The 18,460-nt window shown below is 39.8% G+C and overlaps 2 protein-coding genes across 2 annotated transcripts in view; both read right to left on the minus strand.

Moving 5' to 3' along the window:
- The window catches only part of LOC139975716 (uncharacterized), a 34,672-nt gene extending 22,727 nt beyond the window's left edge, over positions 1-11,945 (minus strand). Inside the window, exons 1-3 of the mRNA XM_071983818.1 lie at positions 11,694-11,945; positions 1,537-1,962; positions 911-1,303 (exon numbers count right to left, since the gene is read on the minus strand). Of these exons, the coding sequence (XP_071839919.1) occupies positions 911-1,303; positions 1,537-1,962; positions 11,694-11,769 (895 nt within the window). The 5' untranslated portion in view covers positions 11,770-11,945. The remainder of the gene's footprint in view (positions 1-910; positions 1,304-1,536; positions 1,963-11,693) is intronic.
- Positions 11,946-12,756: 811 nt separating this feature from the next.
- The window catches only part of LOC139975714 (uncharacterized), a 28,448-nt gene continuing 22,744 nt past the window's right edge, over positions 12,757-18,460 (minus strand). The window contains exons 12-15 of the mRNA XM_071983817.1: positions 17,385-17,651; positions 15,757-15,882; positions 15,439-15,603; positions 12,757-14,181 (exon numbers count right to left, since the gene is read on the minus strand). Coding sequence (XP_071839918.1) covers positions 14,093-14,181; positions 15,439-15,603; positions 15,757-15,882; positions 17,385-17,651 — 647 coding nt within the window. The 3' untranslated portion in view covers positions 12,757-14,092. The remainder of the gene's footprint in view (positions 14,182-15,438; positions 15,604-15,756; positions 15,883-17,384; positions 17,652-18,460) is intronic.

The following is an 18,460-nucleotide window of genomic DNA, read 5'->3' on the forward strand; positions in this document are numbered from 1 at the left end:
TTTTTTGGGGGGGGGGATATGTGAAACAAAATGAATGGTTTGAGGTAGGGACTATCTAAAATCAGACCAGGAGTGTCAAATTCCTGTATCAAGTGTCCTTTGTCAATATGCATTGACGTGGTTTTGAAAAGGTATGCGTAAGCAATATATAAGGATATCGGTTCAATGCGTTTATTAACGGTAAATCCCTCAAAGGTATAGATTCTGAGAATGGTTTGATAAAAGAATTCAAACACATCGTGGCTAATCAGTATACTACATAGCAAAACAAGCCGTGATCCAATGCATGTTGACGAGCACAACATGTCCGCTATCCGCCAACTAAATACATTTTTATGTTAAGGACGCTTTGAGGAATGCGTATATGCTTGTATCATATGTACATCACAGTATATATGAATAGTTAAATTTCTTGTGTATGGTTTTTAGTAGTGGGATAAGTGGTTTGGCAAAGGTGGAGGGGGGGGTGTAGGGGATGACCCCCAACTCCCAACGTCAGTCGGGGAATAAGGGTTCAGTCGGTTTTGGGGTTTTTTTTTCTGGGGGAAGAAAAAAAACGACCCTATGTGAGAGTTGGCGTCAATGACCCTAGGACAGTCCCTCTCCTTTATATAATCCTTGATTCGCATCTGGTCCTTCCATTTATGTTCTCTGCTTGTGATGGCACAAACGCCACCGTTGGATGTAAACTTATATATCTTCCAATGGTCTCTATATTAAACTCTGGATGACAATTTGTGAGCTTAATCACGATAATGTTCTTGAATGACAAATTTACTCACGGAGAGTAATTACAAGAAAAAAAGATATATATATATATATATATATATATATATATATATATATATATATATATATATATATATATATATATATATATATATATATTGATGACCTAATAATGACCTACCCGAGATGGCCGTGAATACAACCAGTATACCAGGGTCTTCTGCTGAAGGTTCTTCTTGGAATACAACATGAAGACTATTAGTTTCAGAATCAAAGCTTCTACTCTCCAAATTGCCAGCAGTTAACCTTCCTGTGGTCTCTACCCGTAGAGGTATAGGGGAGGAAGGCGTCCTTGAATCGAAGATCAAGAAGTAATCCTCCAAGCCACGGATATCTGAAGATATGTAGTCCACCCTTATCTGGCTATTAGTGGGCCCCGTTATGAACGTGTAACAGGAGACCCCTTCCGGATATGCAATGGGAAAACCCGGCGTTGCTAATGCGGCTGCGGGGTAATCAGTTGTTAATGTGATCTGCAAAGGTGCGGTTGGCGTTCCACAAACGGTAGCTTCATCTGAGAGGAAATTAATCAAGAAAATTAGCACAATAACCATGGTTTCCTGCATAATAAATATCCCACATTACTTTTTTAAATATCTAGTGTCGTTGATAGAGTCTCTGTTTTTTTTTTCATGTTTTTTTTTCCCCTCTCTTTGATGTGTTCTCTTTCAATATGTGACATTCTCATATGAGGACAAATTTAATATTAGATAGCTTCATAACATCAACGCAGAATTTTCCACTTACCTATAGCATAAAAAACCACCCTCATTGTGAAGCCTGCTCCCGTAAACCCTCCTGAAGAAAATCCCACCGTGACTTTATCCGCTTCACCGTCACCGGATGATGGCGAGACAGCTGCGTCATGATCACTGTGTATAACAGCCAAGCTGGCTGATACTGTCGTTTCCTCAACGCCGTTTCTAGAAAATGTGACCATAATACTATCCGCGGTGCCCGCATCTCCACTCGGTGTGGCATAAACCGTGATACCGGGGCTTACCGATGGAATGTTAGTCAGTTCGAATGTCCACGTGCATGTATCAGTCACATAGTTTGCCGGTATGATAATTTCGATTTCTTGACAGGCCGCAGAGGGGTAGTTACTCCAGTCGATGTTAAACATCTGGGTTGTACCCCCACATGATCCCCAGGATGTATCAGCCGGTGGACCTGGTGATGGATTATGGTGCTCGTGAATATTATAGTCAATTTATTTGTAATCCTGCAAACCAGGTCTAATTGAGAGCAAAATCATCTAATCATATCTAAGTGGAATGCTATCCAGTAAAAATCAACTGATCTTTTATCGCAACAGCATTTTGTAATATCTGAACTATGTTACAGCTTACCTTCTACAGCAGTATAGCTCTTTCATCTCTTTTACTTTCGTCTCATTTTGTCCGTTGTCCTGTCAAACTTTTCAATTTTATTTTTTCAATATTCGATGTTCCAATTAGGCTGTCTGTTCCTACGACGATGTGGACAAAGTGTCATCTGTCTGGTTTTTTTTTTCCTTCTCAGTTTGCCTTTGAAGAAGGTCCTGATAGGTTCGAAACTTTTACAGTTGACGTTTTATGCACTATTTGACTAACTTACAGTTTTTTATTTCTTTTGATGATTTTTACAATGTTTCTTGTAATAGTATTACTGCAGTTTTGCGATTCCTTTGTCTCTTTCAAGCAGGCCCTGAGAAATACCTTTTTCGTAACTATATTAAACGATCCTGTTTAAATCACGCCAGGATAACTATATATTAAATCAAGGAGGGAAACGTATACGGTCACCGGTTCGAGTCACTCCAAGATTAATGTATGTCGTCCAGTAGTTACAGAGCTGTTGACAATTGACAATTCATAACCATGGTCGTTAAATATGAATGTAAGAGACTGACTTCGGTCAGCTTGCGGCTTTGATAAGCCAATGAGGCTTCTTCGCGAGTTCCTGCTTACAGGAGGATCTAAAATGCATACATACATACAAATCAAAGGGGGAATTGTTAAGCATACAGAAAACTCATTACGTATAGCAGCTGAGCATGACAGACATCTTACATCATTAATAACGTCATAAATTTACACCCAAAAATTTACACCCATACAAACCTTTCTTTGTTGGAAATGTTGCACATTGTTTTATTTATTTTTTTAATATAATTGTTTTCAAAATGAGATCAGCTCAACGTAAGGAAGTACGATTGCATGAAAGTGAAAAATCTTCCAGTTGGCTGGATTTTTTTCTAGTATCACCGCGGCAAAAGCTTCTAAAGTTTTGTTCGATGGGTATTCCATGTTTAACTTCCATAATCATCTATTTCCTTTTCTTCACAAGCAAGTTTCATTTCAAATCAGGAACTAAAAGTCAAAGCTTTTCCCCATTGCCTATGGTATTTATGCTAATAGGTTAAAGATCTGCTTTATTGGCTCCAATTATAGCACGCTATAGCTACGAAGGTTTTGTGATTACGTAATCGACCTGCCACGGTCATAAATCGACCCCATGCAGGCTCTACAATGAGCCTGCATAGCTTCTTAACACCATTAGGCTCTTTTGGTAAACACTGTATGGGAAACATGCTCATGTTTACAGTGTAGGTTATCATACAGCGTTTTCACAAAGACCCTCATACAAGAAAAATATGTGGCAGGCAATGCAGACTAATTGGTAAAAAGGGTTCATTTTACGACCAAGGCAGGTCGATTACGTAATCTCAAGAAACTTTTCCATGATAGCGTGCTATAGTTGGGGTCAATACAGCAGACGTCTGGACGCTGAAGTATGGGGGTTCCAAACCACTTCACTTCATCAGTTGCGCATTTCATCATTCGCGTGCTGGAGAATCTAACCCAGGCTTTGGGTGTCGTATTTTGAACAATTATAATGTTTGAAAAAGACTAAGGGTGGTTTGGTAAACTTTAAGCACTTTAGCTGCTCTCCGATTTTGAACACGTTTTAATCAGATCACTGCCCAGGCGCGGCGGAACGGAAAAATTATTGGGGGGCTAATGTGTGGAGACTATCTAAGCGGAGCGCCACATTCGGTTGGCGCGGAGCGTACAAGAAAATTTTGGGTTATTTCAAACCCCCAGATGGCCGGAAACGGCACTTCCCGTGTGTTTTATGCTGCGAATACCTAGCCCTAAAATATGGGTCTCAAGTCTGCAATTTCTCAGATTGCACGTAAAAGTCTGTAAAAACATTGTAATTTGTATATTCGATGGTGTTTTAAGAGAGTAGCTATTATACTCGTAGTGTACTCGCAAAGACGTTTTTGAGTGTAGTAAGGGCAGTGGCGGAGCTAGGGGTATTGGTCGGGGGGGGGGATAATGGTCTGTAGGGGCGCTTTCGACACTATCTAAGCGGAGCGCCACCACAGGTTGGCGCGGAGCGTACAGAAAAATTTTAAGTAAAGATACTCCCTAGATTGCAGGAAATGACCCTTTCCGGGCCTTGCTAATTTGCAGATAAACGGAGAATAAATAGGTGTCGTCGCCATTTTGTCGGAAAATTACACCAACAGAATATGACAAATGTCAATAGGTATATGAGAGCGCAATAAAATAGTCAATAATAGCGAATAAGTAAAAAGTATAGTGAAAAGCTGAAAAGGGCGCCAGCAGTCCATTTGAGTCTGTCGGGGGGGGGGGGGGGGGGGCATCCGCCCCCTGACTGTATATATGGACGCTCCGCCACTAAGTAAGGGGATGTTGGAGAACTGGCTGAAATGAGGCAAGTCATTGGCCTAAGACGAAGTTGTGTTACGCTTACTGGTACTCACACTCACTGCTTCCACTTTTCACGGGGCGTGAAGACGCGGTTGGGGTGACAATGTGGTCTATAGCCAGGGGACGGGCCGAGGGTCCCCCAGCAATTACTAGAATTATTACACCTATATAGTATACGTGTGCATCGGACAGATCGACAAGTATGCATTGAAAAATGGGCAGATGCACGTTTCGGAGCCTTGGTAAATATTGGGGGGGGGGGGCTTATCATGCATTTGCCCCCTCAACTTTTTCGTTGGGGGGGGGGGCTGAGCCCCCCAAGCCCCCCGGTTCCGCCGCCACTGTCACTGCATATATATTTAGCACCCCACGTACAGGGTATTCAAGGCCTGGATAATGAAGAATACATCTATGGTCTCTTTAATTTTGTATAAAAAAAACACACGCAAATGTGGACAAACAATTTTCCTTCTTTAATTTTCGCATCACATGTAAATGAAGGCGAAAGGGACTTACATTTGTATCTAATATGTTCAGCGAACGGAACTGTACTACTCGGTATGAGAGTGTTAGTAGCCTATACTTGTACGGGTGTGGATGGTTGAATAGGTGATGATGGTAGGGTTAGGAAGGGTACGGAACGTTAGGTAGGATCGGGGAAGGGGAAAGGCAAAAATGAAAAAGGGGAAGGTGAAAGTGAGAGCAGAGACGAATTGCTTCATGATATAGTGCTTGAAAGAATGTTCTACGATTGATAGTTAGATGGCTATGAAACTGAAGGGCTATTAACATTTACCTCGTTATTCTACTTAAGTATAGAACCAATTCCACTTAATTAGAATACAATTAAGCTTAAGTGAAATTGATTGCACTTAAGTAGAATACAATTAAGCTTAAGTGAAATTAATTGCACTTAAGTAGAATTGCATTTTACTTAAGTGCAATTGTATTCCATTTAAGTAAAATTACCACTTTCTTTTAAGCTTAAGTTAAATTCAATTTCACTTCAGCTTAATTGTATTCTACTTAAGTAAAATACAATTCTACTTAAGTAAAATGGATTTTAGCTTAAGTAAAAGTGTCATTCTTTTTCACTTAAGCTAAATGAAGTTTACTTAAGTAATATTGTATTTTACTTAAGTAGAATTGAATTTAACTTAAGCTAAATTGTATTCTACTTAAGTAGAATAAAAATGCACTTAAACTAAATACAATTGCATTTTACTTAAGTAAAATTCAATTCTACTAAAGTAAAATACAATTAAGCTTAAATGGAATTGAAGGATCGGTCGTATGGCAAGCCGTTTTAACATTTACCTCGTGCGGAGAAGTGGTTGGTCTGGGGGCAATGTTTACATGGTACCATTTCTTGTGGTACTACTACTACTAGTACCACTGCTTGGTGGTATGTCGTGTTGTAGTCAAAAGTGCACTTCCAACTGCATCAGCAACAGTTTGCAACGATTGATTGGCTGGCTGCATTTACCAAATGTCTAACGTTCAGACTCAGTGATATAAATAGCTCTGCTTCATCTGCTAAGGGTAAGTATGGTGTTATGTTCGTACATACACAATGAAAGCTGGATAAGTATTGCAGTATGTGGGAATAGCCGCAAATAGTTACGTAACTAGTACGTCTTGAACGTGACTCTATAGGTCTCGCACCACAATTAATTGTTCCATTGACTTACACATTAAGCTCGTCACTTTCAAGACCTGCCAAAGCATAGAAAGAGGTTTCATCTGGTATATCCTACCCACCACATGATAGCTGTGATCATGGCCTATCATGGCACTTGCAAACTTCCATATCATGACCGTTTAGATTTTGAGCTACAAGAGGAGCAAGTTTAGCATACCGAACCCTTCCATCTGCTCGTTCGGAGTAATATCAACATTTAACCAAAGATTTTCTAAAGGTGGCATACTCCTACTAGAGTCTATATCAATCCGCTCGATTGTTCTCCTTCAGGAAAAGTGCCAAAAAGCAGCAGGAGAACATCTTTTGTGACCTGTTATCAATCATAATCTAGTTTTTTGTGGCTTGCTTGTTAAAGAGCATGAATGGAAGTACATGTGGTGAGGAAATTGGGTCAATTGAGGCAATTTTAGACCCCTTTAGGCCTCCTAGGAGCAGCGTAGGAAATTTGTTTACCACTGAGTGAAGAGGTTTGTTTACAAGTGACGAAAACTTCCGGCTCGGATAGCAAAAAATCTACATGGTCATGATACGGAAAATTGATAGTGCCATGAAAGGCCAACTTGTCAGCTATCCGGTGATGGGTAGCATTTAGCTAGTGAAAACTTCTATCTAGACTTAGAGATCACATTACTTTTGTGATTTAGTGTGTAGGTCAATAAGGGGTTAATCAACGGTCTAGCGTGCGTTACTCACAGGATTAATGCACGATCGGGGGATAATGCAAGCGATGCACGAGGGCGGAGCCCGAGTGCATCCAGCGATAGCATTAACACCCGAAGTGCATTAATCATGTGAGTAACGCACGCTAGACCGTTGATTAGCCCCGTTCATTCATACACTACCATTTGTGTGGGGGAAAATCATAAAACAAAACATTTTTGGTTACATATAACCAAAGATTTATTAAAGTGATGCCCCGTAATTTTACCGTGCGTTACTCACAGGATTAACCACGGTCAGCTGACCTGAATGGACCAATAGGATTTAGGAATCTTTACTAAGTATGAATGAATGGGGCTTTTAATGGGCGTATGCTACCTAAGATGGTTTATATCACCTTCTATCCTCCCTATTTTCACACCATCCGTACTTTAAATTATGCATGCTCTTTCATATAAGGCAGAACAGACGATGACAGTAAATGAAAGCATGCTTAAACAGGCTTTACGTTAGGTACATTTACCTCTTCTCTGACAATGATTAACCTTTTGAGCGGATGAACATGTGGCGCGGTACCTATAATAGTATACAAAGTCGGACTTCGCGGCAAGTACAATGAGTGGCATACCGATTGACCAATCACATTTCACTTAAGCTTAATTCTATTTCACTTAAATAAAATGCAATTTAGCTTAAGTGAAATTTAAAAGCCATTTTGCTTAAGAAGAATAGCATTTTACTAAAGTAGAATGGAATTTTACTTCAGCAGAATTGCATGATTAATTCAATTAAGCTTAAGCTAAATTGAATTTTACTAAAGTAAATTACGATGTAGACAAAAACCGTTTGAACTTAAGCTAATATGAATTCCGCTTAAGTGCAATACAATTAAGCTTAAGTAAAATGCATTTCTACTTAAGTGCAATTCATTTCATTTAAGCTTAATTGTATTCTACTTAAGTGGAATTAATTCTACTTAAGTAGAATAGAGAGGTAAATGTTAAAACGGCTTGCCATAAGGGCTCTCATGCGAAAAGCCCAAAGGGGTTGTATGCGAAAGAATCGCTGAACTCGGCTGTTTTCATAAGAAAAAAAAGTCATCAGGGAAAACAGTTATTACAAGGAACACAATGTGCCCATTGAAATGGTAGGTGTTGCCGGTCAATAGAGTGTTTCCATGGTTGGTGTGCTTATTAATACACCCAATATGTTACTATTATCCCTTTGTCTCCTATTAGATTCGATTCTTTACTGAGGTAAAGCTATGGTAAAGGTGGTTTAGGTGGAGTCTGTTATCAACACTAATTAACCTTCCATTTTTTCTTTGGAGGGGGGGGGGGGGTGGGGAGGATGTGTTTACGTCATACAGGTCCATTGAATCATGGAGCTATAGCTCCATGATTGAACCAACAAAGTAGGGAACAAAGACAAACAATTAACACGGAAGGTTTGCGTGTACCTTCTCTGGCATACCATTTGACTATTAGTCTTGCAGGTTAGTTTCATTCCGGCTAATGCAAAGTCACGTATACACAGTGGCGTAGGAAGGTACTTTTGAGTGGGGGGGGGGGGGCTGAAGACTGATGGCCGGCCTGGGGAGGTGGCCTCAGATGCAATTTGGTGCAATTTAGCACACTTCAACACCCACTCCATTTTGTAAACTTAATTTTGTATTTTCACCTGGCCTTAGATGCAATTTGGTGCTCCAAATGAGATTTTTTTCTCATTTGGAAATGAAAAAGGGGTTTTCTGACTTGCGAACCGGGGGAGCGGAATGATACTTCCGCCCCTCCACAATTTTCACTGGGGGGGGGGGGCTGGCGCCCCCAGCCCCCCCGGTTCCTACGCCCTTGCGTATACATACATACACCCATATATACATACATACATACATATATATATATATATATATATATATATGTATATACATATTTATTTATATATATATATATATACATATTTATATATATATGTATATATATACATACATATATATATATATACCACTTGCTACCCATTCGATTCTTATTTACGGCTTGGCTTCAGTGGCGTCGCCAAGGGGGGGCCAGGGGGGCACGTGCCCCCCTGGAAAACCTAGTGCCCCCCGAGTGCCCCCCTATCTGAGATTTGGGTTGGTAAAAAAATATATATATATTTTGTTATATTCAACTCCCATCATCTGAGTTGGTTTTTCATAAGGACAAAGAAGCACAGTAATTCGTATTTTCTTCAAATGAGCTGCGAAAAAATGAAAAAGTTTATCCTTGAACGTCGGGTATCGAACTCATAACCCGCGCCATCACAACAGGTGTCGATATTTACATTGAATGTGTCAGTGCTCACGCCATACCAGCGGATATACAAGTCCGCTTCGCGAGCTACATGACTGTGAGAAGGGAGGGTACTGCATATGTTGCCTTGGTCTGAGGTTGACAGGTTAGGAGCTGACGAAATGTGAGAATGTGAGGGTCCGCAGGCACCATACTTGCCTATATTTGTGGACCGATATATTAACCCTGTTGTGTAGGGGGTGCAGAGGTCATATGAGGTCAGATGCTTGTAGGAACAAATGGCGAATGTTCACACCTGCATACTGAGCCATACTCGATGTTTGATCAAACTTTGGATTGCATGGTGAGATCCCTGATAGGAGCCAATAACGATGCTGGAACCTGTTACATCTTAATAGATAATGGGCGAAAACGAGAAGGACAAGAAAGGAGTCGGGGTCATGCACACATTAATTCAACAAATGTAGGTTCTATTGATAGGGTTAGGCATAATATCGACAGCATGTGGTTCATATCCTCTGCAAAATTCTGCGCCTTGTTAAAATCATTACCTCAAAAATAGCAATTTCTGGAGATATCTTCAGATCGAATTTAGCATCAAATGTGGCAGCATTTTGCATCTAGCCCATCCTCCGTATGCGAAAATTTTCCAAAGGGGAGGGGGGGGCAGTGGCGGCGGAACCGGGGGGGGGGCAAATGCATGATAACCCCCCTCAATATTTACCAAGGCTCCGAAACGTGCATCTGCCCATTTTTCAATGCATACTTGTCGATCTGTCCGATGCACACGTATACTATATAGGTGTAATAATTTTAGTAAATGCTGGGGGGACCCTCGGCCTGTCCCCTGGCTATAGACCATATTGTCACCCCAACCGCGTCTTCACGCCCCGTGAAAAGTGGAAGCAGTGAGTGTGAGTACCGGTAAGCGCAACACAACTTCGTCTTAGGCCAATGACTTGCTTCATTTCAGCCAGTTCTCCAACATCCCCTTACTACACTCAAAAACGTCTTTGCGAGTACACTACGAGTAATAGCTACTCTCTTAAAACACCATCGAATATACAAATTACAATGTTTTTACAGACTTTTACGTGCAATCTGAGAAATTGCAGGCTTGAGACCCATATTTTAGGGCTAGGTATTCGCAGCATAAAACACTCGGGAAGTGCCGTTTCCGGCCATCTGGGGGTTTGAAAAACCCAAAATTTTCTTGTACGCTCCGCGCCAACCGATGGTGGCGCTCCGCTTAGATAGTCTCTACACATTAGCCCCCAATAATTTTCCCGTTCCGCTGCGCCTGGAGGGGGAACCCCTCCCCTTAGACCCCTCACCAGGACGTTGATCCGTATCCACCTAAGTGCCCCCCCATCAGATGCTGGTGCCCCCTGTGCCTCCCCCCCCAGACTGAAAAGTCTGGTGACGCCACTGCTTGGCTTGCCTATAAAGAGTGGTTTATTCTGTGTAAAATTTTCAGATTCAAAGCGCCAGGGGTGCACTCTGTACAATCATAACACTTGGGTATAATACGCCCTAGAACCACTGTGGTCGAGTGGCACGGACTTTCGTGACACAAAGATCCGGGGTTCGATTCCTACTATACTCTAGCGATCAAACATGATTCTAAGTAATGCTGTATCTAGCAGTTTGCTAACAGTTTGCTAACAGTTTTATTTTATTTTAATGCTTTATCTAGATATATATCTATATATATGAATGATTCATTTCCGCCATTGGAGATGTTGAAATAACACAGGCCTCTGCCCCTGACTTCTGCGTCAATCCCAGCAAAACTGATGGACAGGCCATCAATGAATCCCGGGAGCGTGATGAAACAACAGATATCATCCCGAAATTTTGGGGGAAATACCCTTACCCCCCCCCCTCCCTCTCACACTTTGTGTAACCTTGAATGTATCTTCGTTTTACAAAATATGCCCATTGAAAAGGGCATTCTAGCCTGCACAAACCACTATAAACTGAAACGTGGTAATGTTGGGTGTACTAGACATTCCTAGATATTTTTCAACACAGCAACATCTAAAGAAGTAATTAGCAGCATACTATTAATTCTAGCCTATTCTTTTAAGCCCAAATTTGCCTCAGATTGCCATCACGTGATGCTTAGAATTTGACCGGGGGATTATACCCAAACCCCATACAAGAGATTTGACTTCAGCGATCTCAGGGTCCACACATCCTCCATATTTTTTTAAAAATCATGGATTTATCTCTGTTCTGCAACAGGTTCAGATATTGAACAATGTTTCCTTACGTGACTAACAATTTACTCGTCAGACCAATTTACTGGTTACTGGTAGAAATCACAAGTAAAATAAATAAACATAGCCATTATTTCGTCTTTTTACTAAATTTCAATGAAACTATTAGTCAACTGAACAGCAAAACTCATGTGAGTTTAATATCAAAGGGTCACAACAAAAATAGGCTATTACCAAATCCAACCCCCAAACTGATTAAAATGGCAACGTTATATGAAGTGACATTGAAAACAGATATACTTACATTGGCAGAATCCTTTTGTCATGAATATATATAAAGTGAAAATACCGAAGACGGTCGATTGGATACAGGCGACCATTTTTCTGCCGGTTTTGCTTCCAGCCTGATATATGGCTCATTTAAGATAGTCAGTTTCTTTTTGCGACTGTAGCCAATTTTCAATACGGTGCAGAAAGTGACTACGTAAGAATCATTGCATATCGTAACTCAAGCGTTAATTGCGGTAAAGCAAGTAATATGCGACCGCTACATCTATTTCTTTGAATTGTTGATAAAACATTGGACAGGTTTCCTTATCAGTGGTTACAGATTTCGTCGCGGTTGAAAGATCCCAAAAGAAGCCACGGAGGCCAAGAAAGAAAGGCCGCATGACGAGGAAGACTCGATGAGACTTCTGTTATTTAGTCAATACGTAAGCTGTTCAAATATTACAAATCGTTCTGCTGTTTGTGATGTCATAGTATAACGTATGTTCTTCAAATGCTTTATATCTCCATTTTTGTATAATCTCGCTGCTGATTTCTCATTAAACATGCGGTGAAAGTGGTTTACACAGATATGTTAAGTATTTTACCATCTGAGTTGAGTTGGTGAATTTGTGACGTCCATGTTTTGTTACAACAAGACTATTACCTTTCCTCTTTTTGTGTGTCTACTCTGTTGTATAGGCTACCGTACTTCACGAACACGTCAAATCCTGTCTATACCCACTTCCTGATCAATCCTTTTGTCACGTCACGTGGCATTTTGTCGAAGTACGTAGTGAGGTTCCGCCTAAACTTGAATCAGCAATTTGTCATCTGAAATTGAGTAGTTCAACATTTTGCCCTCCACCTCTCTCCACCCCTCCCCCCCCCCCCCTTTCTCTCTCAGGCTTCCGAACTTGGTGTTTCAAGTTCATTGTGCTAACTCATTTTGTGACAGCGTGTCGCATTCGGCCTCGTCGTGAGACATCTACAAATTTCTGTAGTCTGACATAGTTCATTCTTCTTTTTTACGTGATCGATTGTGAATGATTAATTCTACTATATATACGCAAAGATCAAATAATGAAAAACAATTGGTCTGAGAAATGAACAAGTTTAGTGGAAAAGAAAATTGTTCATTGGACTGCAGAACGAAAGATAAAGGAATACCACTTCACCGATAATAATTTTTTTTTAATTAAAAAGTGGGGAAAAAAAGTTACCTTCCCATATAGCATTTATATTGTTTAAGATTTGAAAAATATTGGGAAGAAGCATTGTATTTAAACTTGAAAGTTTAACAGTAGATGACAAACTTATTTGTTATTACTATCTTACCTAATGACTCCGGCATGCGTATACCCTGATTACGGTACTTGATATGTACATAGGTTACTTTTAATAAATGTATCCATTCCGAAAAGAAGTATTTTCGCCTGGTTATAGCAAATGTAAACAACCTTCACTTTGGCATACTATACACAGAAGGAATATATAACGACACACTTTATACGACTATAGCACTGAAGTAACACACGAACAAACATACAATCAGGTTCTAATTGCTACACTTTCTTATCATAGCTGGGCACATATTTAATATGTGTATCCGGCTTTCCGAAGGAAAATGAATTTCCATGAGCAAAAGAATGAATACGAATATTTCCGAGCGATGATGCCTTTCAAGAAAAATCAACCACTCCCTGCATGGGGCACGACAACTAAAGATCTTGATTTATTCCTCAAATTGAGTCCCCTCACAACGAGACTGCAACTGTATGGACCACGACGATGTTATGTCAATGGAGTACCACGTGTCCCTAGCAAAGATGCGACGGAAGAGTGTTTATATGAGTGAGTGGGTGACTACAGTAGGCCTACATATATCAAATTCCTCGTCAAGATTTAAGTATAGTATTGTTAGAACAGATTCATAGACATCTATAATGAATACTACACCTGCTGTTTGTTAAACACCATCCATGGTAGTTGTTATAATGTAAACATCATGCATGAAAGATATGCCGGACTTTGCGATAATCTCCTATCAATTTAGTGACAAACAAAACATAGGTTCTAACGTACGGCAAATTTGTTGACAAAAATTTGTGGAATTTGTGAAATCCATGACTTTATAAAAGAATAATGTACATCTTTGAGGTCGAGTGAGGCAAATGTGTCAAACATATCAGTCAGTAATTGGTCAATTATCTGTTGATAGACAATTGCCTCATCTGGCCGTTTGATAAGCCGGCGCCGGCGATTAAGTTTAATTAATTAGAATCGGCTAATAAAATATCAGAAAAGTTATTTTAATAACTATGTTTACTAAGTAAAAGACGTTGAAAGACAAAGAAGGATATATAACGTTTAATGATTCGTGTTTGGATGCATTTGGTGTCTTGCATTCTGCTTCCACTCCCAAAACTTGGGCGGTTATGGACAGCCGGTGAAACGGTCACACAGGCTATCATGGCATGAGCATCTTTGCTTGCAGTCCGCGCCGTAGAAACCGGCATTGCATGCTGTATGCGGAGATCAAAGAAAAAGAGAATTTAGTGCACATTTTGCCATTTTGCGGTAAGTTTGAACATTTGTTGTTTTTTCTTCACTAAAAGCGATTACAATGGCATAGAAAATTTATATATGTTCTTCTTTAGCACACATTCGAGATTTGTTCATAAACTGATCGTTCCTGTTATATCAACTTCGTTTGACTAATTTGAGTAACGTATTATGTTCTCTTGTGTTTCAACTTGTCTTTAAGGGTCGTATATAAACGATGAATTAAATGCAAGGCAATATATAAGGTTTAATTATCGGAACTTAAAGCAGCATTTTGCGTTTGGTCGCCGTTTTCTACTTTTTTGACATGTCCATCGAGTTTTTTACATATATCAATCACAAAACAGCAAACTAAGATATTAGCCAAGTTTTTTTCCTGCCAACAACGTTAATTGGCGAGTAATTAAGGATATTTGCAGATAATGAGAAGAGTGTCCTCGACAAATTCCACAGTTAAAATTAATCGCATACAGTTCCCCCAAACCCACTAGTTTGAATTCAACCAATCAGAGATGCAGGTTTAGTTATGAGTCGTTGCTAAAAATAGATTCAAGACTTTGCGTTGGTACAACCAGGGAGATGTAATGGAACTCCCTGGTACAACTGCAATATAGACTGTTCACAAATCAAGCATGGTGTTGTATTGGTCAATGACGTTCGTAGTGTTTAAATATTCATATTATGGGCGAGGTTTATTGGGTTCTAACGGTAAATATCTTGGAGAAAAACAAAGTTGAAAGTTGCAAATTTTTCGACTTTTATGCCACCATGTGAAGTAAGATTTAAATAGATAAGCTAGTTATGTCTGTCGTTATGGCATAGTGGAGTCAGTGAGGTTGAGAAAAATCATAGAAAAGGACGCAAAATGCTGCTTTAAGACACTATTTAGGTTATATGGTTAAACGTTATAACGTAGTACGGAAACCATTACATGTTTGTGGAAAGAGATTGGTGCATACGTACATGGAAGGAAAGCGAACACAGCAATTACATGTGACAAGATAATGAAAAGTGCTCATTACTCTCCTAATCTAACCAACCTCCGGTCATGACACCAACTATTTCCCTTACAACCCTCCTTTCTGGACCCAACATATCCCCAAAGTATCAATAATGTGCCATTTATAAATTCAAGTATTTTCGAAAAATCTTCTTCCATTAACCTGGTCTTTCAACTTTACTTCTACTCTGAAAATCAAATTTGAGTCGATACGTACCTGTGTTGCAATCACGGCCTGACCAGCCACACCCACAAGAACACCCGTAAAGTCCTCCGTAGCAGAATTGTAGCCCTTGACAGTTGGTCCTGGTAGCAAGGCCAGGGTGTAACTCTGAACAAGTAAATCGTTGACCCTTTCCAAAAGAATCAGCAGTGGTATATTCTACAAAAGAACAGATACCATTAGGTCTATAAAATAATTATTTGAAATTTAATATACGCATTACTCATTTTGACTTGGTGTGAATGAGTAAAGGAACTTGGTCACGAGCTGGCGGTTTGAGTTTGTGATGAATAAATAGAATGTTGGACTTACTTAACTCACAAAATTCTCCGGAAAAGCAAGGCGGGCAGCTACAGGTACCATCCGCTTCGAGGATGCCTCCATTTTGACATTGTTTGCTTTGCGAACAACCCCCTCCATAAAAGCCACGTGGACAACCTTAAAGATAACAGACCAATAATGTTATTCATTTTTAGACACGAACAGTTGTTAGTATATATACTGGTTATATATTCAACAAAAAAAACCTCCATGTTACTCATTGCCTAATGTTTCGCTTTTAAGGAAGGTTTACTTCTTGAGATAATATTCCATACGATACTGTGGGTCTTCATTCTACGGAATTCTGTGGGATTATACAATGTAAAGGGCATGCTTCTATATATGACTCCTATATATAGAGGAGATCAGCGTTTCGCTAAACTAGTACATGCTTTGTGAAACGCTGATCTCCTATATATGGCCCAACAACATTCGATGGTAACACTTTGAGATCAGGGATTACAACGCATATTGTTTGGGTCATTTGAGCGAATCGTCTAAGAGCTTCTGTGGATTTGCTCATTATGGGATTCATGTAGAATAATTAACATTGCATGAGATTCTGAGAACATTTATACTTTGTTTTGGGACTTTGTGGGAGTATCGCATTTATATGGAGTTTTAACATGCAATGGAATTCAATGTGAAAGTATATACATCATTCCATGACCGCGTCCTTTATGGGATTCTGTGCGATAACAACATTTAAACGAATTACAACATTTTATGGGATTAATGCTTCCTTTGGAGATTTTGTATTAATTTTGGGGTTTCACTATGGATTTCTCTCAGTAGTATTATACATTTTTACTAGGTTCTGTAGATTTAGACCTTTTGTGCCAAATTAGGGATTGGAACATCCTGTGCATGGAGTTGCAACTGACCTGATTAATTCGCAGATGACATTGCAAGGATTGCAAGGATACATCAAATATACGTGTGTTCCTTATACGTCTTTTAAGTCAAAGGTACATGTATTTCCACGTTTGTGTTAATTTAAAGGCAACATACGTTACCAATATCAACATAATGGTATACAAACCAAAGCTTCAGTTACATGAACTATTGTATATAGAGGTTCACCCAATTTCTATATCAAACACACCTATACTTGCATATTAAATGACATGTTAACTACATAATATTATCAACATTGACTGATTGAATTGTACCAAGTACAATTTTAAAGTTCCCTTGATAAAACAAATTTCTACATGCATGTTGAATGTGTTTCTAACATTGATAAACAGTTCAAACCCTACGATATCATTGAACGCAACCTTTATGGCGGTCTGCCGTCACTGGCCAAAGGATTTGTACCAGCGAAGTCTTCGGCTTTGAGTTCAATGTTTCTGTATGTTGCCGTGCCAGACGAATATAACAGTAATAGTAATTCACGACTTTGCGATCCACGTTATAGTCATTTTCCGAATTTACAATCCGCGGCCCCTCTCACAATTTTGCTAGATCGGTAAAAGTGATCCCATAATGTTTCCCTTTCGGAAAGTGACTGGGAAAATGGACTTTTACAAACAAACATCAACAAAACATTGAAAGAGAAATTTCTCAGCTCTCTCTCAAGATTGTTCAAATAAATGAAAGCTATTTTCAAAACTTACGTGACAATATCACATCGATAATTTCAAACCAACCGGACGAGGCACGATTTCTGCGGGTTATGATATAGGTACCGTCAGCATCTTCCGTTCTGGAAATACGATGGGTTCGGCCAGTGTTCGATATGGGACCACCGATTCGTTGCCACTTGATTTGCGTTGTACAAGACGCAACAGTTTGTAAACCGAATACCAGTACAGAGTCTAAGAATGTACTTCCAAATGACTCTGGATAGACGGTGATTGTTGTCTCGTCTGAATTTAGGCAACCTACACGAGTAAAGAGAGTCAGTGAATATAAGTTAAGAAAACTGTCGACGAATGCAAATGCAACAGATATTTGAAATGCATTTGCCGGCAAATGCGTATAGTATTGTGGTGCACATCAGTGGCGTAGGGAGGTACTTTTGAGTGGGGGGGGGGGCTGAAGACTGATGACCGGCCTGGGGGAGGGGTCCCCCTCCCCCTTTGGAAATTGTTTGCATTTCCAGGTGGCCTCAGATGCAATTTGGTGCAATATAGCACACTTCAACACCCACTCCATTTTGTAAATAATTTTGAATTTTCACCTGGCCTTAGATGCAATTTGGTGCTCCAAATAAGATTTTTTTCTTATTTGGAAATGTAAAATGGGTTTTCTGACTTGCGAAGCGGGGGGGGGGGAATGATACTTCCGCCCCCATATTTTTCTTTGGGGGTTGGCGCCCCCCAGCCCCCCGGTTCCTACGCCCTTGGTGCACATGCATGGGGAATTATTGGGAATGTAAAACTGTTTGGAGACTTTTTTATTCACCACAGGAGCTCAACCTCCTACACTTAAAGTGACGTTTTAACAACCAGAAAAAATATAAGGAGGGAGGAATGAGCCCCTGTCCTCACTGACTGACAGAATATTACCAAATTCCTAATGTACAGTCTTTAAATATATGACTTGTATATGGGGTACAATTTTAAACAGTTGAAACTTTTTCAATATCGTTACAAAACTTGGAAAATATAAGCACAATTTTGTAACTACACACCCTCAATTTTACCAAAATGTCGCAAAGTTGAAGGGACACCCCCTCCACCCCCTACAC

This window comes from Apostichopus japonicus, chromosome 11 (genome assembly GCF_037975245.1).
Source record: "Apostichopus japonicus isolate 1M-3 chromosome 11, ASM3797524v1, whole genome shotgun sequence".
Lineage (NCBI taxonomy): Eukaryota > Metazoa > Echinodermata > Holothuroidea > Aspidochirotida > Stichopodidae > Apostichopus > Apostichopus japonicus.